The sequence below is a fragment of the Drosophila eugracilis genome, unplaced genomic scaffold (genome assembly GCF_018153835.1).
Source record: "Drosophila eugracilis isolate 14026-0451.02 unplaced genomic scaffold, ASM1815383v1 contig_2088, whole genome shotgun sequence".
Classification (NCBI taxonomy): Eukaryota; Metazoa; Arthropoda; class Insecta; order Diptera; family Drosophilidae; genus Drosophila; species Drosophila eugracilis.
In genome coordinates this window covers 1,542,996-1,566,210 of record NW_024572964.1, presented here as the reverse complement: position 1 = coordinate 1,566,210, position 23,215 = coordinate 1,542,996, and the positions used below count along the sequence as shown (strand labels likewise).

At 44.6% G+C, this 23,215-nt stretch overlaps 5 protein-coding genes across 17 annotated transcripts; 4 read left to right on the top strand and 1 right to left on the bottom strand.

Moving 5' to 3' along the window:
• Nucleotides 1-295: 295 nt before the first annotated feature.
• Nucleotides 296-1,311, top strand: LOC108102823 (ectin). Of its 3 annotated transcripts, none has more exons than XM_017208011.1 (4): nucleotides 296-380; nucleotides 436-567; nucleotides 750-970; nucleotides 1,033-1,311. In XM_017208011.1, the coding sequence occupies exons 1-4, from the start codon at nucleotides 342-344 to the stop codon at nucleotides 1,307-1,309; spliced, it is 669 nt and encodes a 222-aa protein (XP_017063500.1). In that variant the 5' UTR covers nucleotides 296-341; the 3' UTR covers nucleotides 1,310-1,311. The 3 variants fall into 3 exon arrangements, with proteins under 3 accessions (XP_017063500.1, XP_017063498.1, XP_017063501.1); XM_017208009.1 differs by having other exon boundaries at nucleotides 433-567; XM_017208012.1 differs by having other exon boundaries at nucleotides 433-567; nucleotides 1,023-1,137.
• On the bottom strand, nucleotides 1,312-9,567 carry LOC108102820 (DENN domain-containing protein 5B). 6 transcript variants are annotated; one of them, XM_017208002.1, is made up of 15 exons: nucleotides 9,474-9,567; nucleotides 8,674-9,133; nucleotides 8,508-8,617; nucleotides 7,475-7,887; nucleotides 7,127-7,416; nucleotides 5,986-7,066; nucleotides 5,205-5,411; nucleotides 4,338-4,515; nucleotides 3,942-4,281; nucleotides 3,745-3,874; nucleotides 3,432-3,682; nucleotides 3,211-3,356; nucleotides 3,011-3,129; nucleotides 2,563-2,945; nucleotides 1,312-2,457 (listed from the first exon to the last, which is right to left on the bottom strand). In XM_017208002.1, exons 2-15 carry the CDS (start codon nucleotides 8,945-8,947, stop codon nucleotides 2,042-2,044), a joined length of 4,338 nt encoding a protein of 1,445 aa, XP_017063491.1. In that variant the 5' UTR covers nucleotides 8,948-9,133; nucleotides 9,474-9,567; the 3' UTR covers nucleotides 1,312-2,041. The 6 variants fall into 6 exon arrangements, with proteins under 6 accessions (XP_017063491.1, XP_017063493.1, XP_017063492.1 ...); XM_017208004.1 differs by having other exon boundaries at nucleotides 9,350-9,550; XM_017208003.1 differs by having other exon boundaries at nucleotides 9,385-9,550.
• A 264-nt stretch (nucleotides 9,568-9,831) lies between these two features.
• On the top strand, nucleotides 9,832-11,648 carry LOC108102822 (protein phosphatase PTC7 homolog). Its single transcript, XM_017208008.1, has one exon. It carries the CDS (start codon nucleotides 10,093-10,095, stop codon nucleotides 11,056-11,058), a length of 966 nt encoding a protein of 321 aa, XP_017063497.1. The 5' UTR covers nucleotides 9,832-10,092; the 3' UTR covers nucleotides 11,059-11,648.
• A 742-nt stretch (nucleotides 11,649-12,390) lies between these two features.
• On the top strand, nucleotides 12,391-23,212 carry LOC108102789 (GATOR complex protein Iml1). 6 transcript variants are annotated; one of them, XM_017207951.1, is made up of 22 exons: nucleotides 12,391-12,564; nucleotides 12,625-12,932; nucleotides 12,992-13,480; nucleotides 13,537-14,141; nucleotides 14,200-14,371; nucleotides 14,433-14,859; nucleotides 14,925-15,056; nucleotides 17,227-17,346; nucleotides 18,490-18,892; nucleotides 18,952-19,126; nucleotides 19,183-19,374; nucleotides 19,859-19,930; nucleotides 20,201-20,265; nucleotides 21,135-21,242; nucleotides 21,300-21,506; nucleotides 21,562-21,659; nucleotides 21,724-21,885; nucleotides 21,947-22,107; nucleotides 22,174-22,336; nucleotides 22,393-22,505; nucleotides 22,565-22,620; nucleotides 22,682-23,212. In XM_017207951.1, the coding sequence occupies exons 1-22, from the start codon at nucleotides 12,492-12,494 to the stop codon at nucleotides 23,025-23,027; spliced, it is 4,647 nt and encodes a 1,548-aa protein (XP_017063440.1). In that variant the 5' UTR covers nucleotides 12,391-12,491; the 3' UTR covers nucleotides 23,028-23,212. The 6 variants fall into 6 exon arrangements, with proteins under 6 accessions (XP_017063440.1, XP_017063439.1, XP_017063444.1 ...); XM_017207950.1 differs by having other exon boundaries at nucleotides 21,724-21,891; XM_017207955.1 differs by lacking the exon at nucleotides 17,227-17,346 and having other exon boundaries at nucleotides 21,724-21,891.
• LOC108102792 lies at nucleotides 15,079-17,228 on the top strand. The gene has a single exon (XM_017207961.1). It carries the CDS (start codon nucleotides 15,201-15,203, stop codon nucleotides 17,019-17,021), a length of 1,821 nt encoding a protein of 606 aa, XP_017063450.1. The 5' UTR covers nucleotides 15,079-15,200; the 3' UTR covers nucleotides 17,022-17,228.
• Nucleotides 23,213-23,215: the final 3 nt, after the last annotated feature.

Sequence of the window (23,215 nt, the reverse complement as noted above, 5' to 3'; positions counted from 1 at the left end):
ATTTCTAGAGACATCGATTTTTTCCGAGCAATCCATCGATTGCTTCCATTTTATCGAATGAATTAAAAATTTACTAAAGTGTCCTTATATTAAAAAAAAGGAGTGATAAGAACAAATAAATTTGTAAAAAAAAACAAATTATAACATTTTTATTCAATTCATAAATAAATGGAAAACAAGGTACGGTGCGAAATTCAGTTTAATGAAAGCTTGGACATGCACCAAAAAATACGTTTAAAATTCAAACACTTTTGATAGGGGTATAATATAACATGTACATTCAAAAACACTGTGTAAAAGCTGTCATACTTTTAAACTTTCTCTAAAGCAAAGAATACACTATGCAATTTAAAATTATTTGGTTTTTAATTGCTCTCGAGGTAAGTACCAAAACCAATAGGTTAGTTTTCCTTAAATGATCGTGTTATTCAGCAGTGCCATCGGACGTTTGGAATTGGGCTTCGGCTTCTTATCCTTGAGGCGCATAATCGAAGAAGGGCGAAATACGGAAATCAACCAATGGTTTTGGACAACAGTCTCAGTGAGGGATGTTCAAAATATGCACAGGCAAGTAACTTAAAAGATATACTCCAATCATCCCAGTTTAGAGAGGCTAAAAACGCCTGTTAAAATTTGTTCTATTTATTAAACCATTAACCGTTAGTTTATTTACATCATTTGGTGGCTCTAAGTTTTGGAGAAATCGGGAAATGTTTTAACATAGATATTTAACAGTTTCTATCATTCAGCAAATACTTTTAAGTGGAGGTGAATACAGAGAGTACTATATGCCGAGCCAAGATAAAAACGAATATATTCAAATCGTCTGTATTTTTCGGGCTGCCTTCCCTAGGATTTGTGTTCGAAAATGGTTTCATTACCGAGGCTTCGGTAATAATGAACAATATTACAAATTCACGGCTATGATATGGAACGCCTCCACTAGACTTGGAGTAGGCCTGTCAAGAAAGTAAGTGACTAATATATGTTAATTTTACCTCCTGTTCGATAGTGCAAGGCAGTCTTCCGTAGAATGGAGACTCGATATTTAGTGGTAAGGTATGCTCCTCCTGGAAATATATTGTCAGAGATGGAGCTTAATGTACCAAAACGAAAGAAGAACTTTTGGGATGAGGAAGAAATTTGGGAACATGAAGATTACCCGATGCCCACAAGTACTGAACCCAGTGCTGGTCCCAAGATTTTTCGTAACTGGATCTTTTTTATAACTTCCATTTTGATAAATTTGCGGCACGTTCAGTACTATATTCCTTCGCACAGACTTTTTGAAATAAATACCGTACTCTAAAATCATTGTCTTTTGCGTATTTATTGACTTTCAGTGTCTTAAAGTATTATCTGCAAATATGCTTGGCTAAAAGATGTAATGTAAAAATAAAGCTTGAATTTAACATAAACACCTTTGGGTAAATCTCATTTCACTCAATCTTAAAATACCAAAAATGAGTAATATTCAAAATTATCGCAATATGTAAAACAACAAAGATTCTTTGGTAAATAAACTAAATCAAAAGCTACCTCTGGAAGTGAAACACAGGAGAATTGACTGGATTCGATTCTGATTGGGACCTTAATTACGAGCTACACACACGCATACGTTTCATATATATGTAGATTTTTGAACAACATTTTAGAATTCTTTATAGTAAACGTCTTAATTGCACAGTAAATGTCTTTAAAATTCGATTGCGTCGATGACAAGGAATTTTGTTCAACTTTGGCTTCAATGTTCCCGGGACTGGCATCCATCCCCCTAAAACGTTCAGCGTTTGACTTGGTTTCTAGGCAAGCTGTCGGGTCAAATGGCAAGTGGCTAGGCTTGGGGTTACAATTAGAATTAGGTGTAATAAATGGAAAGTGTTCCTCTGCTTCATATTAAAAGCTAACAACGATTTCGAGAGTTCCGAGATTCCTCAAGAGCATATGTATGTGAGTATTCTCTAGGTCACTGGTTGCAGATGTCCGTGGGTGGTGTGTTATATGAGTATTGCAGTGGGTATTGTAGTGTAGCATCCGCCCCTCAGCATTGGGACGGGATGCGAATGCCCTGTGTGATTGAGTTCTCTAGCACGATGTGGCAGTCGTCCAGCGGTTCCAGGATTTGAATAAGGAAGGTAAGAAGGTTTCGACGCCGCAGAAAGCTCTCCTCCTCGTACATCTCGTGGGTTACCTTGGTCAAGGCCATTGGCTTTATGAGCCGCGTTAAAAGGTGCTCTCGCAGGCTTAGACAAATTAGCAGCTGAAACTTTCCGTCCTTGCCGAGCGCCGTTCCGTTGATCTCGTCCATTAGCTGCACGTACAAACGCCAGATGCTTGAAATCTCTCTGCGATGTAGGCTGCTACCTCCGCTTCCATTGCTAAGAGACGAGTCCAGGCTGGAGGCCGAATCCTCTAATTCCAGCTGTAGATTTTGCTCAAATAGTTCCTTGATTTTGGCTGCAACGAACAAACGAAAAGGTTATCTCAGAGTTTCAGTATTTAAGGCATAATTAATGATATAATCTTGAAATCTCTAAAGAAATAATCTGAAAATCTCCTTACTGAAATAGTCCCAGATGTACAGATTCCTTCCAAAGAAGCGCGCCGACCGAAAGCCGCAAAGAAAAACCTGTTCCAGACATTTAACCAGTCCATCATCTCCGCATAGCAGGTTGGTCAGCGTTCCCACATCACGATCGCGGCTGGGTTTGTAATGCCATTTGACCAGGACGTTGACGCAGTTTCCCAGCTGGTGCTGAATTTCGGAAGGTGACAGTGACTCCTGACGCTGTACGCTAGGGCTCCGCGTCCGGGGCGGTGTGCGGGTATCCGATCCTGGGACGACCTCTGCGTTCTTCACGCTTGTTAGAACCCGTTGGCCAACAAGAAGGCGCTCTGTTGAATCATCATCTACGCCTCGGCCCAGCCAGCGGCCACAAGGGAATCTTTAAGTGTAAAAAAAAATGATGTTACACAAGGGTCACGAATGTCCGATTTGTTGTTAGCTTACTTGTAGGTGTGGCCGGTGACCTCATTACGCATCACCACCTGCTCCACCAGCCACTTGTGGCTGGGTCCAGAGTTATCGTGCCCAATGCGCATGGTTGTCAGTAGACCAAGGTTTTTGTACTGCAAAAGGAAATGTCTAGATAAGTGCTGGGAAGAAGCCAAAAATATTGCGTTTTCTTTGTTTAACAGCAACTAACTTACATGAAAGATGAACTCCAAGGATCCCTTTGGTACAGGCACCCGTTGCGTCTCGTTCATAGTGCCCGAGACCATGATCCAGACGTTGCTGGAGGTGTGGTAGGAGCCGTACTTGCGGGAAGGGAAGATCACGACGCGGTAGGGCAGCTCTGTGGGAGGGGAAGGGAGCAAAACCAAAATGATTATGAGCACAGGCAAGCTATAGGACTGCTAGCGGGACCTACTCGTCGTAGGGTAAATGTTCGTGAAGCTGAAGTAGTCCACCGTGTTTAAAGTTAGCAGGTGGTAGAGAAACTGTTCCTTCTCCTCCTCGCAGCGTAGGAAGGCCGATCGCTTGTACAGTGACCGCAGCAGAGCTTCGTCGGAGAGCAGAGTACGAAAATGCCTGGAAAGGAGCTTCTTTTCTAGTGACAGTCGCACCCACGCGCGGGTATAGCCAATATGTGTCTTGATATCCGCCATGGCCAGTACGTTTCTACGGGAGAATCAGTTTGCATTTTACGGATCAGGTTTCAGGCTTCTCGTCTCAATACTCACTTCACATCGAACTCTAGAGACTCTGGCAGTGGGCACAGCTGCTCCAGTCCTACAAATTTGTTGCGATCTCTCGATCGACTGCGATTTGGACTGGGCGGACTGTCGAAATCAGTTTGGAATGTGGAGAGATCTAGCAGGGAAAATAAAATATATATTGGAAATTAAAAGAGAAAGATCCACGCTAAAGCTACACTCACAGTCCATGCGTTTCCTCATTGCGTTCCAAGCCAGCGCAGGCGAGGCTGTGGCAATGGTCATCTTATTACCCGGACTGTTGTTTACCGGTTGGGCCTGCTCCGCTCCAGAACTGTCGCCTGCTCCCCGAGACTCCTGCATTTCGAGATAGGCCTGTAGGTGGGCCCACAAGGCAGACTTTCCCTGCTTGTTCTGCAAGCCGTGCGACCAGATCTTTTCCAGCAGATCGCACATGCTGGCTATCAAAGTATTTTCTTCGATGCCGTCACCCTTAAGGCCTAGAGCCACTGCTTCATTACCCATTTTTTCGAGCAGCATGCGCTTGGTCTTAGATTTTATGTCCTAGAATTAGTGAATAGTTAAAAATGTTTTTAAGATAAAATCAATCCAAAACACACCTTCAGCAATCGCTCCACAAACGTCCAGTTGGCCTGTGCTATCAGGGCCGGACTCACATCCGCAGTGGTCAGGTTCGCCGATAGTCGATTGATGGCATTGGAACTGGGCTTCTGGTCCAGCGAGATCTCCCTGGCCCGCCACTTGTTGCCGTTCTTAACCCGTCGCAGGCTGTTGCCTCTGTTGGGGATTCGGATGCGGAATCGGAGGCGGTTTCGGATACGGTTTTTGGTTGAGGTTGTTGGTTGATGGAGGTTAGCGCGGATGAGTTTGAAGAATCGGTTTGAGTTTAGTTTAAATTTCGAACGAGAATAAAGAGACAGGGGATTAGTTGGGATTCCGAAGGTTGCTAAAGGATGGGGTGGTAGGGAGATCGGGTGAGGGAGGAGCAGGCGGTGAACTGTGGGCGGTGCATGCGGTGCAATTTACGGCGGGAGAACGAAACAAAACAAAACAAAAAGAAGAGTCTCAGTTAACGATTGAAGAATGCAGAATTTATTGTTAATTGATATGCACTAAATGAAAACAATACGAGTAGAAACAATAATATGATACCAACGGAAGTGAGTATCCAGTGTAAAACGCGATATTTGATTCGATTTGATCCAATTGGAGCCAACAAAGGTACATGAAATACATCTACATAAAACTAGGTGTTTATGGTATCTATAATTAACAATTAGGTAATATCAAACGATTGTCAGCCTTTTTGGGGCTAAGGTACATATCTCCCCAATATCTTGTTATAGGATGAGTGCGGGGGTTAGGGGTAGGGACTGGTGTTTGATCTTAAAGCAGGACGTGCTCTACAACTAACTATACAAGAGGGTAACTGTGGAAACAAGCCGTCTAGGCGGCTGGGCAACTACCTCGAGGCGCATTCCTGGTTGAGCACGCCCTTCTCGAGCAGTGGAAAGCTGCGGAAATAGGCCGCCCGATTTGCCAGAATTTCACTGGGCGGCGTCACCTCGATGTCGATGCAGTTTAGCCGCTTCTCAAAGCCCTGCTGCGAGTCCTGGCTGAGTACGCAGGGCTCGTAGCTAGTGGCAGCGATCATGTTCTCCCCGTGTCGTCGCCTGAAATGGACAAAAGTTCGTTAGCTTCAGAATAATAAATCTTATAAAAGGACACTGGCAATCGAGTTTCATTAAATGGTCAAATTATATAAACAGAAAAAGAAATAATTTTCTTAAAAATTAATAACATTTTGAAAAACCTGTCACTGCGTTTTGTAAAAATTTAAAAATGAAATATGTATTTTATACAAATTATTATTCTGGTCTTTGTTCTGATTTTCCTCATGGATGTAAACCCGCTGGAAACTAGTCAATTTTTCACTACCATGTCCATGTCATCGCTTAGAGTTATTAGGCGAACGAAGAGGGAGTATTTAGCAAGTACTAGCATTTCAACTAAGTACAAACTAAACGTTGTTAGGATGTCGAATACTGTGCAAAAAGACTACAAAAACCGTAAACGTTGGAAGCCAAGGAAAAGAAGGCGACATCGCAATTCAACAGCTTGTCAAATACCCCGTAATACTGCCCTTATTGTTTTTCTTTCAGCTGTAAATTCTTGTCGTTATAAATATATTTAAAACTAACAATGGAGGATTTGTAATTTTGCCACTCTTGATGTTTATAGACTCACCTAAGTAGTTTCACACGCTGGTCGAACAGCTGGAGCTGCTCGTCGGGCTGCGACTCCCACATGGCCAGGATCTTATTGTCGATCAGGGTGGCAAACATTTGAGATTCTAGGAAGCGCGAGAGAAAAGCGCGGTGGTGCTCCGGCTGGTCGGACAGGAACGAGGATTTGTCGAAGTTCTGCAGTGTTTCGCGGTTTGAGATCCACTCATCGCGTGCCTGGTTTGGGTAGATCACAAAATACTCGTAGGCATGGAACATATGCACGAAACGATTGAGGAAGATCTCCCGCACTGAGTTGTTTATACGCAGGTCCTGGTAGTACTGGTCAACCGGGCTTAGTTTCTGTTTTTCCGTGCGGCGGGCACTGGTCGGCATAGTGGCATCCACTGCATCCACGTCATGATAGATACCAACCGGCGAGGATGAGAGAGAGACGGTGGGACTGCCCACCGGAGAGCCAGCTCCCCGAATACCTCCTTTCCTACGCAGAAAGTCAGCGATGCGTGGCACGTGATCGATTCTCGATGGATGCGCTATTAGCGGTTGGTAGTCTACGACGCCACCGCCCGGAGATCCGGACAACGTATATACAGTCTCTTGAAGCTGCTGAAAGCGCTCCTTGCTACGCCGCACTGCCTGCAATCCAGTGGGCAACGTGCAGCTGGAAATCATAGCATCGACAGCGCCTGTTCCGCTACTGTTGGATCCGCCAATACCTCCTCCGGCTCCCCTGCCTACATAACCGTTTCTAAAACTAGACTCCTGTTCTCGGTCCCGCTCTATCTCGAACTTGTCCAGCACCGAACCGATCTCGGCCATAAAATCTACCTTGTGTGGAAATACTGGAAGCTCTTCGGGCAGCTGGATGTGCTTTTTGTCGATGTCCACGAAGCAGAGTGTTGCTTCACTGCCTATTTTGTGAGCAGCTTCACACTCGGCGTGTAGACCCATCACAAAGGGCACCGGCGCATCCAGGAAGTGGTGCAGGGCGGCTGGTAGAATTGGAGCATACACGTGCGGCCACACGAACGGGAACAGCAACGAGGTAATGCACTCACCAACTATCATTAATCTTTGGTAGTCTGCAAGAAAGGAAAGAGTAATGTTTAAACATATGTCATCCATACAGTTTAAAATTTTACCTGTGGACCGCAAAAGGACCTGATTCTCTAGAAGAACGCATGTCAACAGCTGTATTACACACTCCACTCCAAGGTACTTAAACAGCAGACGCAACGGGAAGTCGAGAAGGGGTAACTCGGTAGCTAGGAGCGGACGTTGAAGGATCAGGGCGATTGCGGGTAGATGCGGCTCTGTGGGCGGCATGTAGACGCGGATGGACTTTCCCGGTTGGGGCAGCATAACCTCGTAGAGTATGTTGTATACGTATGACTCTAAGCTTATACCAGCACCGGGCTGCCGTGGAAGACATCTAAGTAATAAAAAATTAAATATTTTTTCCTTGTCGACTTTTACTTCCTCCAACTGACCTGTACAGATTCTTGAGAAACATCTGGGCGGCAAAGGCGTAGGGAGCCTGGCATATTAGCGTGATGCTTTTGGCAACGTACAGCTTGTCCTTGTTAATGTCGTAGTAGCTTTGTGCAGATTGCGGCGCCTGTCCGGCCACCTTGAAGTGCCTGGGCAATGAGCGACTGACAGGACCATCCTGTTTCACCCGGCTGAGCGAGTGAGTCTGCTGACCGTTGGACAGCTCCGTGATAAACATGCTTTGCAGCGTGTGGATGGCACCGCAAATATTACGGTTACGGATCTCCTCGTAGAACACCAGGCTGAACCCATAACACCGCTTTCCATCCTCCCGTGTGGTGGCAAACGAGTGGAATCTGGGCTCAATGCTATGCTTCTGGGTGCGGAAGCGCAGGCCCTGCGGCAGGGAGAGCTGTGAGAGACAAACAGAGGGCGGGGTGATTTCTCGATTTCAAGTGCTGGTCATAAATAAAATCCATTCATTCGAACACATGCCCAGATGCCGAGATAAGAAGGTTTATCGCATCGGAGGCAAAGTCGTATTCGTGGCATCAATTAGAAGTGCTCCGCTCTCCACTCGCAACTCATATCATTGAGCTGGGTAGCCAAGCATGAATTTCGACCGAAAGGGCAGCCAATTGAGTTCAATTAGACATGAATATGGATTAGGGTGGGTCGGCTGTTTTGCATACGAAGATGTATGTAAGGTATATTTTAGCTCTTGTTGACGCAATTCAGAAACTCTTGCTGTGTTTTAAATATATGAGGAGTTATTCATTTAAAACTGAATTACAAAAAAATTAATTTTTTATGGAACGAAATATTAAAATTTGGTTAAACTCCTACAAACTCTAGATACAATGACCTAATTTCATTGACACTTATTTATCCATCATCTTCTGACCTAAAAACACATTTTCATCAAATTTTGTATCAGGACATGACGTTAATAATGAAATTTTTTCGCTGACCTAACCGATCCACCCTAACAGAAATGGTATAACAGTGACTTGAAATAGAGTCTGGATTTACCATGCAAATGCCGTGGGCATCAAAGGGGTTCCAGGGCACATTCTCGGGATAGTGGGCTAGTGGCTTGCTCTTGTAGGCGCGGTCCAAGGGCGAGCAATGAAGGTTGTCCCCTGAGAGGCAGGAATAGAATTAATCCCAAGAGGAATTTCGACGAGCGTTCACTTACCCGCAAATCGATCCGGCTCCAGTCCTGTGTCCAGATCCAGTCCGCATATCACAAAGTAATCGGCGAAGCGCGAGAATTGCGGGTCAGCGTCGCGCTTTAGTTGGTTCAGCTCGGACTGGGATTGAGACTGCTCCCCGGGCGAGGTGGGCGATTGTACATGAGTGGAGGATGGAGGCACCTGGTGGTTGGGGCCACTTCCGCTGCCATTTCCACTCCCGCTACCGAGCATCAGCTTGGACAGGCGACTAGTAACAACATTTTCCCTCGTGGTCATCGCTCCGGGTCGACGTCCTCCTCCCCCGTTTCTCTTACTTCTTTGTCTTTAATCCGCCAAATGGGACATCAAACATAAAGTGCTGTCTCCATGTGTGTGCGTGTGCTGCTTGTGTGTGTATACATGTACCGTTATGCGCTCGCGATTTCGTGCACTTTCCAATTTACACAACCAATCAATTTCCGTCTGCAAAGATACATACGTTTTTGGGTACAACAACAACGCAAGTGCTATTTTTACGTATTTTTTTTTATTTTTACTTTCAACGAAAGTGTGTGTGTGTAAAGGAGAGTGTATGCAAAATTTTCTATGCCAATGTCGTTGCCTACGTCCACCACCAATCACAACAAAAAAAAACGTCAAACGCAAACACTCTCCTCCTCCTCTCTTCATATACACCACCTCTTCCAAATTTCACTCCTTCAACTTTAACTCACAAGAGGACCGTTGAAGCTGCTTTCATTTTATCACAAGGCCCAAAACCAAAACTGGGTTATAAACTAGCTGCGTCTTTGTTTGGACCTACCAACAACAGCAGCTGGGCAAATAAGTACCGTGGACCAGACGAGACCTGAATTTTTTTGGCGAAAACAAACTACTTATAGTGATGTAAATAAACATCAATCTATCGAGCATCGATGTTTTTGCCGATATTTTTCGATAACGATGTTATGCTGTCATCAGCTGTTTTCCGTCTGTTAATTTTAAAGTTTTTTTTTTTACCTTTTAAACACTCCAAATTTAGAAACGAGTTAAAGCATTATGCATATACGGACAATTTAACCCTATCGTGGCTTCTTGTTCAATAAATACCGTAACAGGGTGATTATGGCGTCGGAACCAGTTCGTAAGCGGGGGAGTTTGGGTAGTGAACCATCATGCAGTCAGCAAGGAACCAGTTCTGAACCGGAGTGCGACCTGACGTGAAAAAGTGTATCACATCACATAACATTTCGTATTAAATTGGAACGTAAATTAATTCCCCGTCAAGTCAGGAGTTGTTTCCGGAAAAAACGAGTGCCGTGGTGTGGCGTTAAGGTGGGAACGTCAAGAAGGAGCACTCCCAAATCGAAACGAAAGAATCCAACATCCCCCGCATGCGATTGATTGTTTGATTGAAAGCACGAGACCACGAGTTTTTGGGGATGCACTCGTCACTCAACTGGACCTCGCGCCTGATCTCGCGCGCCTTGCGCAGCAGCTTCTCAACGCTTCTGGAGACGGCCACAGGCGGTGGAGGAGGGGCAGCCGCAAAAGGGGCCGCTAAATCGGGGGCAGGATCAGGATCCTCGAGCAACCCCCGACCCCGTTTCGTGTCCGTGGTGTGCGGTTTCGCCAAGGACAACCTGCGACACAAGTACAAACCGGGTAAATACGGCGAGGACTCATGGTTCAAGGCCTCGACAGCAAGTGCCGACGTAATGGGCGTGGCTGACGGCGTGGGCGGCTGGCGAAGCTATGGCATCGATCCCGGCGAGTTCTCCTCGTTTCTGATGCGGACCTGCGAACGCCTAGTGCAGTGCAGCCATTTTAATCCCCAGCGACCAGTTAACTTGCTGGCATACAGCTATTGCGAGCTAATGGAGCAGAAAAAGCCCATCCTCGGCAGCAGCACTGCCTGCGTTCTGATTCTCAACCGCGAGACGAGCACCGTGCACACGGCCAATATCGGGGATAGTGGCTTCATTGTGGTGCGACAGGGTCAGGTGGTGCACAAGTCAGAGGAACAGCAGCACTACTTCAACACCCCCTTCCAACTTTCGCTGCCGCCGCCAGGTCATGGCCCGAATGTCCTCAGTGACAGTCCTGAGTCAGCGGACACCATGAGTTTTCCGGTGCGAGATGGTGATGTGATCCTCATCGCCACGGATGGAGTGTTCGACAACGTGCCCGAGGATCTGATGTTGCAGGTGCTCAGTGAGGTGGAGGGTGAACGCGATCCCGTCAAGCTACAGATGACGGCCAACAGCCTGGCGCTGATGGCGCGCACCCTGTCTCTCAACAGCGAGTTCCTCTCGCCCTTCGCCCTCAGCGCCAGGAGAAATAACATTCAGGCGCGAGGCGGCAAGCCGGACGACATCACCGTTGTCCTGGCCACCGTGGCCATGTGAGAGCGGTGCCCCAACCCCTCCCTAGTGATTAACGTTTACTTGTAGTCCGTACGTGTTTAGTTAGCTTTAGGAGCCTGTTCTGTGGTTCTGTCTACCGTTTAAGCTGCATGTTGAGATTGAGATCGTGGATGACGATGATGAAGACGACACAATGACGCAACGACGAACCTTTGACCCCATGAATTGTTAGTTACATATATACATACGAGCCAACTCATTTTGAACCGACGAACTTCGACGCATCCTGGTGAGCGACCCCCGCTTTGGTGGTATACATAACCCTCGCTATAAGTAGAGAAATACGAATTATCTGCCCGGGCGATCTCTGTCGTCAGTGGCATTCTAATCACCACAAACAATAAACAAACAACCGATTGCGAAACAAACCCCTACGTCGAGGATCACGAATACGAGTCCGGGATCTGGATGGTGGACCCAGAGGAAACGAACGGAGTTGAGTGCAGCTATCTGACTGAGGACTGTGGATTAGCCATTTATCCAGGCGAACGAACTGTCTTTAAAAAATTTATGTCGAAATGTACTCACTGATATTTGCGACCCAATAAAATTATTCAATGAAAAACAACGAATGTGAACTGTAGTCTTTTTTTACATAAATTAATTAAATCAATAAATATTCATATGTAAACAATAAAAAGTACGGATAACTTAAATAGAACGTTCTAATTGCTTAGATTAACTCATGGCCAGAAAGATGTAAATTAATAGATACAGCAGAGGTCAGATTTATAGCACTTGGGAAAGAGTCCTTTCTGGGTAAAAAACGTTTATTGCAAGTAACAATATATTTTTTTAAATATACTAAGTTTAATGTTATAATTGATTTTCTTATCTGGAAGAAATCGATTGCGCTTCTGTGACGCAGGCTTATGTATATGAATGAAGGTGTTAAATCAATATTATATACAATTTGACTTTATATATAACACATCTTTCTAATTAGCAAAAAAAATTTAACTTAATGGCTACATTTGCGGAAAAATAAAGAAGTGTTCTAAATTAAAATTTAATAATGAGTCTGTAAACAAACCAAAAACGAAACCCTGTCTGGTAACGAAAGCAAACAAAGTTCATACATACGTAAGATATTAAATTTAGTTACGAATTATATTTAAATCAAAAGTAACTATTTCTCAATTATTCAAATATAAATCATCAGGAATAGTATTTTTAAGAAAGATATAATTAAATCTATACAACATTAATTTAAAATAATATAATTAATAATTAAAAAATAAATTTCCCAGTCGGTATATTTTTTAAAGCTGAATATACCAAAAATGAAACAACATTCCACCATCTGCGGTCACTCTGCAGATAAGAATCAAAACAAAAGGCGAAAAAATAGAATTTTTATTTAATAGCATGCAAAATGAGGAAATATTTTTGAAATTAAATAAATATTTGTCAGTATGTTTAGCAACAAAGACAACGTGAAGCTGTACAAGCTGAACACACACACGCGCGGATGTAACAAATCTTACGGTAATCAGCAATGGTGGATTGCGCAAACATATTTACACATTTTACGATTATTGCCAACAGATGCGGATCTGGTGATGAATCTGAAGGATCATCCCAACGCCAACGTTGGTGATGTGGTTGAGATCTATGCCCATGACGAGGAGAACGGCACTCGTCTTCTGCTCCAGATCACCGAGTTCAATGTGAGCTGTGGCCGGGATGTAATCAGCATCGAGTCGGGCATCGCCAATGCCTTTAAGATGCGTCCATACTCCAATGTGGTGATGCGCATTGTCAATCCGGCGGATGTGGCCCTGGACTCTATAGAGATAACCTTCAAAGACCAGTATATGGGGCGTTCAGAAATGTGGCGCCTAAAGACTTATTTAGTAAGCAAACAGAAACCGTCTAATCAAAATCATTGTTAAATTTATTCCTATCCCGACAGACGGACACTTGCGTATATGTTAACAAGAAAATCGACTACAACGACATGCAGATCCGGTGTCAAGTGTACGAAATGTGGTCTCAGGGCGAGCGCGTGGCCAGCGGCGTCATTACGGAGGACACCAAGATCGTCTTCCGCAGCAGCACCTCGATGGTGTACCTCTTCCTGCAAATGTCCTCTGAGATGTGGGACTTCGATATTCACGGAGACCTGTACTTTGAGAAGGCAGTAAATGGCTTTCTTACTGAGCTCTTTCAGAAGTGGCGGAAGCTAAGTTGTAACCACGAGGTGACCATCGTGCTCTTCTCCCGCACCTTCTATGCGGCAAAGAGCTTGGACGAGTTTCCCGTTCACATGCGCGACTGCCTGCAGCAGGACTATAAGGGTCGGTTCTATGAAGACTTCTATCGCGTGGCGATACAAAATGAGCGATGTGACGACTGGTGCACGGTGCTGGGCCAATTGCGAAAGCTTTTTACTTCCTACCAGGTGAGTTTATGCTTCTTTACTTACTTTTGTTTGATATCTGATTAATTATTTAACAGGCAACTGTGCTTCGCTATCACGAAAGGGAGAACATGAAAATTCCCCCCGCCACTAATTCCTCTGCCACTCAGGGCAACTTTTTGGAAGTGCTGAACATTTCCCTGAACACTTTTGAAAAACACTACCTGGATAGAACCTTTGATCGCACCGGACAGCTCTCTGTGGTCATAACCCCGGGAGTGGGCGTCTTCTCCGTGGATCGAGAGTTGACCAACATCACCAAGCAGCGCATTATCGACAATGGAGTGGGCAGCGATCTGGTCTGTGTGGGAGAGCAGCCCTTGCATGCGGTACCACTACTTAAATTTCACAACAAGGATACTACTTTAACCTCTGCCGATGACTATTCTCTGCCCCATTGGATTAATCTAAGCTTCTACTCTACCAACAAGAAGATTGCGTACTCTAGCTTTATACCCAGGATCAAACTTCCGCTTTTTGGATCTCAATTGTCACTTCACGGTGGTGTAGGCGAAGGAGAAGGCGAGGAGAATGAGCGCCACTTTCTTAGCTGCAATCAGTCGGAGTACAAGCACAACTCGCTCTTCGACTACGATGCTTATGACGAGCAAATTTTCCAGCCGTTGCCCGCTCAGAGTACATGGTAGGATTGCGCTACATAGCTCCTTCCTGTGATCTTAAATGTATATTGTTCTTCTTAGCTCTTTGCAGCGCGTTGTGAGGGCCAAGAAGACTTCGGTGCCCAGCCTGGAGACATATGCTTATAGGAATAACGACTGGGAAAACCTTACGCCCACCCAAATCCCGGCTATGCGACGTAAGATGTCGGATCCTGACATTCATCACGGCACCTCTGCAATGCTAGCGGCTTTGGTAAGTGACTACAGAATTCGCCATTGTCATGGATCTTCACAGTTTCTCCATCTGATTATAGCAACCTGATACCACGAATCTCTCAGAGTCATTGGCATCAGAAAAGAACTCGCGCAGAACCATTGTTAGCATTGCACCCATAGTGCGACCGGGACGGGCCCTGATTAACCCTTTCGATCCCTCTCAAGTAACCATCAAGCTGACTTCCAATCGACGCCGCTGGACTCACATCTTTCCAAAGGGACCAACCGGGGTGCTTATACAACAGCATCACTATCAAGCGGTGCCCGCAAAAACCACACAGGCAACTCAGCAGAGACCACTGCAACAGATACAGAACAACAGTCAGTCCGGAGGCAACAACAACAACGATCAGGAGGACTACGGGTGCGAGAGTGGAGAACAGTACGACCGAGTGTCTAGCCATTCTTTGCTGAGCAAATCAGCATCCTCGCAAAGCTTTGTGATGGGAGATGAGAAGATTGATTGTGAGCAATACCAAATCCTAATGGGAGACCTTCTGGAGAAATCCCTGAATATTTTTTACCCATAGTTTTCAAAAGACGTCAAAACTCACTGATGAATGCTTTGCCCGCCAACGTGCCCAACTTGACGGCCACCCAAGCAAAGTCGTATCTCTGGGGAGCTACCGGGGAGCAGGAATGGACACCAGCAATTACCACGGGTAAGTGTTGCTCAAACAGTTTTGGTTTTTATTTTAGAGATCGTATCGCGGGGTAAATAATTCAAGGGCACCAGTTGAGATGTCCCTCAAATATTCGGTGCAAAATCAGAACCCAGCCAGTTTAGCTTGGTTTAACCCGCGGAAATGTTTCTCCAGTTCCTGCTTGTGCTGCTCTCCTTGGCCTACCAAATCGGGGCCAGAGAGAGCTTCGTGCGTCCCTCTGACTTAGCTCAGTTTCTGGACAGGATTGGTCGAGTCCATCGTCTGCATGCCATTACTATTGTGTACAGTTTGGGATCAATAAATCCCAGCTATCTGGATAACCTCCATCTCGAACTGATGTGCAACAGCAGCAATCACTTTTATTTGCTGCCGCAAATGACGGCCACCTTTGAGAACTCTTCGCGTGTACGCTTCAGTAGGATTCAGGATGAGGAAACACTGTACTTGGTGTTTGCCAGGGACTCCAGGGATGAGGTGATACATTTGCAAGCGCAAAGAGCCAGAGGAAGACGCTATTCCAAGACCATGTTCCTGCTCAGAGATCAGGAGTCCCAAGAAGACCTAGAAGATTTTTTTAAGCTCTTATGGCAGCTGCAGTTTCGTTCCGCTTTAGTAGTGGTGGCCGCACAAAAGTTCTACCAAATGGATCCATATCCTACTATTAGGGTGATACGCATGCGGAGACTATCCTCCTATGATCCGCATCACCTATTTCCGCTTCCTAATCGAAACAATTTTAGGGGCTATATGTTACGTATGCCCGTTCAGCAGGATGTGCCGAACACCTTTTGGTACCAGAATCGCAGGACGAAAAACTGGGAATTAGACGGCTTAGGTGGAATCTTGATCACCCATTTGATGAGGCATTTGAATGTGACCTTGGATATGTATGCTTTCAAGGTGAACGATTCCGTATTGATGAATATGACCGCTCTTGTGGATCTGATTATAAGCGGTGATGTGGAGCTGAGTCCGCATTTGTATGACACTTTACATCCGATCAACGATGTGGACTACTCTTATCCAGCGCAGATGTCTCAGCGCTGCTTCATGATCCCTTTGGACAATGAAATTTCAAGGAGCCTGTATGTGTTTCTTCCCTTTAGTTTTCCCCTTTGGCTGTGCTTGCTATTCACATTGCTTCTGGTGCAGTACGTCTTTGTTCGCCGCCTGATGCCGAATGGCAATCTGTGGGCAATATTAGGAGTGCCAGGAGCTGGAGCAGCCAGATGCTGTAACCGAAAACCGGTCGGATGTATGTCCACACTTCTGATCCTCCTCGGGATCTTTATCATAGTCCAATCGTACAGTACCAAGCTCACATCTTTTTTGACTGTAACTCTTACACGGAGACCTACGAGCAGCTTGGACGAATTTTTCAACCTGCCATATCGTATCCTAATATTGCCATCGGATGTGAACGTCATAGTGGGTTCCTTGGGTCATGCGCAGGAGTTTAGTACAAAGTTCAGCTTCACAAACCCCGAGAACTTTAACCAGAAGAGAATTGGCATGGATCCGGATTACATTTACTCAATCAGCCAAATTCGGTGGCGTTTCTTCGATTTGCAACAGCGTTTCCTGAGGAAGAAGCGCTTCTTTTTCTCTAGGATTTGCCAAGGCACCTTTCCATTTCAGTACCAGCTCCGTGTAGACTCTCATTTTAAGGACCCCCTTCATCGCTTCCTGCTGCATGTCCAACAGGGTGGTCTTCAAGATCTTTGGCTTGAGACGTGCTATCGAAAGGCCCATCTTATGGGCTATTTAAAGGACTTCTCTACATTGGCGGATCTGGAGGAGAAACTGCAGCTCCGACCGCTGGCCCTCAACCTGCTGGTGCCTGCCTTCAGTCTGTTTCTGTGCGGACTGGTGGGCAGCGGAATCGCCTTCCTGGTGGAGATCCGCCAGAGCTTCGGGTGCAGACAAAAGCCACCGCCCACTAACAGCAACCCCAGGGATTAATGCATTCGAAGTAGCTCATCCTAACCAGAAACCCTTGTCGAAATAGAAACGAATACTAAGTCTAATCTAATTTTACGTATGATTCACATTATTCCCCTCCACCCACAAACGCCACGAATGAAACCCAATCGGATCTAACCAACGAATCGAAATTTGCAACCCATCATAAACGTATTCCATCGAATTCCATCCATTGGTTGTTTAGTCAAGCATCTGAGGCCAATCGTCGAGGGCGAGCATCATCTGGGCAGCCAGGAGGCACTATGGGATGTAGACCCGCCCCCCGAACCAGAGGCGGGCGGCGGAAGAGGAAAGATCATCATAGGTTTGGACAAAAACAAATTCACCACTTTTGAAATCTGTACAAAGCATTAGCAATGCATCCAAAACACAAGCACACAAAAACACACATGCAACCATATAAAAAACACGATTAAGTTTTTTAGGATCCTTGGATCTGTAGGTTGGCTTTAATGTAGTTATATACGCGGGAGCTGATGTAGAGGCTTCCCTGTACTTAGTACCTGCTTTGCTTAGAAAACTCAATAACTGCTGGAGGTAACTAGTATATCAGGTATATAGAATCCTTTAAGGCAAAGTCAGTAATATTATCGATTTTTGTTTTTTAATATTAATTGATTTAATTTTGAGTTGTATAGGACAGTTAGGTTTTGTAAGATTATAACTATATTTGCTTAAGATAATATATTCTTTTTTTTTCATATTTAAAGTCATATAGCTTTTGATTTTAAACATTTGGAAAATCAGTTAAAAATATGAAGTATTTATAAACAAAAAGAATAATTATTTATGTGTTTAATATCATGGAAAGCAATACCATAGCAGTCAAACCAACAATAAAAATAGTTAGAAAATTACAGGTGTAATCGATAGCATCATATTTGCTTATGGGTGACCCTTCATCCAAGTCTGTAGATTATCTATGCTTTGCACTCACCCGCTTAAACTCCCGATGCCTGGCCCTGCACCACAGAAACTCCTGCATGTAGTTACTCATCCACTATAACTTAGCCTAATCCGTAGTTGGTAGAAAGCCACCCAAAACTGCACAACCCAGAAACCCCAACCGAAAACCGCGCACAGACACACCCATCGGGAGGTGGTTGATGACCTCTATTTGGTAATCCTCACGGAGATGGGAGCATGTTGACCATTAGAGCATGTCCGGCATGTTTCCATTGTGTAGTTTTGTAGCTCTAGCATGCTTGCCACGCCCACCTGCCCACCTGTATTTCGTACGCACACCCTCCACACGCTAACCCATCCGTTGGTGACTGCTCTCGTTCCCGGACTGGAGTCCTCTTCCCTCTTTGGTTATGATTTCCGTAGTCCTTCTAGCTTGAGCGATTTTAATTTACACACCTGTACCGGCGTTGGCTTTCTCTTTGCTCTGATCCCTTACCCTTCTTCTGAGAATCCTGCTAATCCCAGGTGGATCCGTTTGCAGGCGTCGACTGGAAGTCGCTCACGATCCCCGCCTGTCTGCCCATTACTACGGACTACTTCCCAGACAAGCGTTCCTTGAATAACGATTATGTAATCTCGGATTACACTCTTCTGCCCGATGATGTTAATCATGATTATGCCCAGAGTAGAGCTGTTTATCGGAAACCCCTTTCCACGGAGGAGGTGTGCAAGGAGATCGTTTCGCAGCGCTTGGCTCAGGGCTTCCAGCTTATCGTGGTTGATGAGAAGCCACTACCTGCGGGCGGTTGCTCCTCTGGATCTACTGTGCTGCCGGTGAAGCCACCATGTGAGATTAACAAGGAATACCTGCTCTCCATTGGTCGCATATTCCATAAGATCTCGCTGATCGGCTCGGTGATCACGGTCACTGGCTACAGACCCAGGTGACCTTTACTCGATTGGTTTCCCATTTGAATGCCATAATAATTCTCCCTTCTTTTAGACACCCGTATCCTCCCATAAATGTGGACTACCGGTACCGCTTCCATGCACCACAACACGAGACGTACGAAATCTCTGGCGTGAACTTCACCACAGAGAAACTGGAGAACTTCAACTGGAACCACATGGATTTGTACATCTGTACGCGTGGCGACGTTGATTACCCACTAATGGAGGTATATTCCAAAATACATCTTAGACTTCCTGTCAGTAATAAGACCTCCTATTCCAGAGCCTTAAGTACTGGCGCTATCGCATGTACCTGTTGCCCAGGGAGAACATTGTGAACAAGATTGCCAGTTGCCAGCGTTGTGACATATTCCCGGATGTGACCGCGGATAATACCCGGGAACAGGTCGAGGACTTCGTCCGACTGATCGAAGCGGTCAGCAAGCTGAAGCGCCAGTTTGCGCGCAAGGCGAGAGTAAGATAGAAACGATTCTTTGGCTTGGCTTTTGTGCATTTGTGATCCGTTGCGTTAATTCTGTAATTGCGTTCTGACTCCTAATTGACTAATCGTCCTGCCAGCGATGTCGACGGTGAATCAGTCGAGAATTGATTGGCCATATAGCAATCTAGAGCTCTTAAGTTAGTTCGTTCAAAAAAATTCTTTTACAGTGATCAATTAACATTTAGGAAACAATATAAGAAGTCTTTTGGAGTTCATAATTTATTTAAAAGAAAAACATACTTTAAATTTCCAAAACTTTTGAAATTGCCTTTTTAAAATTCAAAAATTAATCATTTAAAAAAAATGAATATATATAAAATATGTGGTTCTTATAACATGTAAAGATAAGAAGCGTAAAACTAGAACTGCTGAATTAATTAACCTTGCATCACAAAGCCCGCTTTTAGTGCCCGTTGCCTTCCCCTGATGTATCGAGTATCTCGCCTCACTTTTGCAGGACAGCCCCATCGCCCACATAACCAAGCGGAGACACAGCACCAGCATTATATCCAGGCCTCAGCCTAACCAGGTTATCTACTCAACTTATCTCAAAATTTAATGTTAAAGCAATAGTTTTTGTTCCATCTTAAGTGCGCACTTGTCGCTTAATTTCGACCGTAATTAACTTTCATCTGCGCACGTTTGAGTTCAATAGTTTTGATTAATTCGATTGAATTTGGTGATAGATCGGATTTATCTAATGTTCTTTGTATCTCTTTTAAATGTCTCTCTCGTCCCGCCACCCACTTTCGACCTGACCCAATCCGATCCGAATCTGACACCGAATACAACTCCTCAGGGACTTACGAACTCTCCGTTCCGGGAGAGAGTCGGCAGTAATCGACTGCCGGAGAAGCGACCCAGGTTTTTATATCGACTCCAAAACATAGATCTAAGGCCCCTTATCTTTCTTGTACACAAACATACACCCACACCAAACGCACATAAAAACACTGTACTTGCATTCGCATAAACCAGGAACCGTATGGATTATTTGGCTTTTTTTTTAATTATTTAATTATTACTATTCCTGTGTTCAAAGTAGAACTAAATTGTATTGACAATAGGATTCTGATAAACTTTTACTTCAAAGTAGCTATAAAAATGAACAAGTCTCAAGTATAAAAATTTTAATTTTAATTGGTTTTTAGAGGAATTTGTACTTGCGGTCCCTGGTATAACTTGCACGAATCGCCGGGAATTTGGTTGGCTAGCTGGTTTGCTCCCAGGATCCAAGGAATACTGGGCCTAGGCTAATTGTATATACTGTTGCTGGCTTGTTGTTTGGTTATTATCCCTTTTTTGTATTGTACTCGTAGTCCTGTTGTTTTGTGCATCCCGTTTTATAGATTTTGTTGGTTGGCTTTTTATTTCCTTTGGTTTTGTTACGTATTTTATATATAATTTAATTTGGTATTTGGCTTTCAGCAGCATGACACACCTAGAATCACTGAAAAGCATCATAACCAATTAAACTCACAGCAGCAAAGGTTTGTGCCACTTAGAGGGTCAGGATGCACTCCGTGTCCTGGCTCCGTTTATCTCTCACTCGTCTAATCCCCTCACAACCACATACCCAAAATCCCTAACCGACACACGCAATTGGCCTGCTGAATCCTGTATCCCCAACCCAGATACACATACACCAGACCCACCATGGACAAAGTACTTTATCAGATGAATTACCCCACAGACCTATCTAATCCACTTATTTCTGCTCCCCCTCATGACAGCATCAATGTGCGTCCAAAGCTGGAAAATGGTCGGATTCCGCGTATATTTCCCGCCACCGATGCAGTTGCAGCAGCAGGAATCGCCGCCAGAGATGACCAGGATGATGGGTGAGTCTTCCCCTGAAGAGTAGTTTCAGTAAAGTTTCTTATTGTATTTCGTTCCAGTTTCCCCGTTGACATTAAGTTCAGTCCGAATGCCACGCTAGCCGAGATCTTTGAGGCCATGAAGCATCCAGTAACTGGTGTGGGCTACTTCTCCCAGACCCAGTCCTTGCCTTCCTGCACCTTTGTGTCCTACGATGCACTGATGTGGTTAAAAACCCGCCTGAACAATGGACGACATCCCCTGGAGTTGCTGGAGGCCATGCGCAAGTGGGTTTCTTAGATCTAACGAGAACAAAATGTATTAATTAAAGATTTCCTTAAGGGAGCGCATGATCTGCCATGCTTCAGGTGATTGGAAGAAGTCTGTGGTGCCTGGATTTGTGTTCTACTATGTGGTGCAGCAGGATAAGAATGCCAAAGGTGGTGTATTTTATAGTTTTATTTGGTCTATTAATAACCTTTTAATAAATCCCTTTTTATTTAGATTTTGCACCGCCCTTGGGTGACTACAGCGCCTTTGTTAACGAGTGGCTAGAGATTGAGTTCCAGGGATGCAGCTTTCTCTGGCATGATGAGCCGGTGACCACCCCAGTGCCTAATTTCCTGAGGGATTCACCCGCTCCACAGTCCTGGACAGAAACCTGCAGTAACAGTTCATACTTATATTCACCCGCAATACCAGTAAAATAATAAATCGCAATTTGTAGAGCGTGTCTACCGCCAGTCGCATTTGGAGATCGATGTTAATCAGAAGAGTGATCGGATGGAGTGGGGTCATGTCAAACACCACACAGTGCTGCAGCCAAGATTCGCCTTTGAAATAGTGGTCGAGTGGGTTACCTCGTCAGGTCCCATAGTAGCTGATTTGGTAAGTATAAACTTCAGAAAACAAGAAAAATAAATATATCTAATTTAATCTTGTTTATCACTATAGATTGGAGGATGGATGCGAAAGGCAAATCAGTTCAATTTTCTGGTATCGGTGCCGGCAGATCCTATGGCGGAGCCTTTCACCAAGAAGTCAGATCCTCTGCGAGGACCCATTTTCATTCCGCTTTGCACGACATTCCTGCCCAATGGTGTTCCTCTTTTTGATGGTATATTCTTAACCTACTTTCACATTATCACCATTAACCTTGTATTATTTCTGCAGAATTTCCCGAGGAAAGTAGATCCGATCGTATGTTGTTCTTGCAGGAGGCCATTCTGTCCAAGTTTGGATTCTTACCTTGCGTATTGGAAAAAAAATTTAGCGTCGGCAAAGATGTGAGTGAGACTATTATTTCATTTTTAAGGATTTTTCATATTCTAGTTTTATGTTTTAGCTGCCCAAGGAGTATCAGTATGTGCACTGTACGGGCAACATGTTTGCTTTAATACGGTAAGTTTTACTTATACATAAGTATACCCCTTGATACCCTCTAATCTCTCATTTCGTCCAGTTGCGCTACTAACAATTATCAGGTGGAGTCTCCCATTCTGCAGAGGGCAAATGTCACACGTTGCGTCTATGGGCACACGAACAACACGAATGTACCTAAGAAAGTGGGTTTTCTATGGGCCTGGAATCACATGATCCCGAACAAGAAATGGAAGGCCCAGACTATCAATAACTCCGCGGATGGTGAGCTTTTCCAGTTAAAGATGCTGAAGGACTTCCGTGAATTCTGCTCGAACAGCGATCAGCGCCTGTCCACTTTCTGGACGCAGTCCCAAGAACTGAAACGCAAGGCCCAGAAGTTTGAGAATAACAATAACAACACCGATGAGGTAAAGCTTAAAGCTTAGCAAACGAAGTAACAAGTGTACATAACAATATTAAAACTATATTCAAATTGGATCGAATACAAGCTTAAGTTGTATTATGAAAATAATAGGGTTGCGATGTGGTAACCAGAAAGATATCACAATACCAGACAATGGTATGATACGGTACTAGCATCCGAAATTTTGAAATATATTTATATAACAAACTT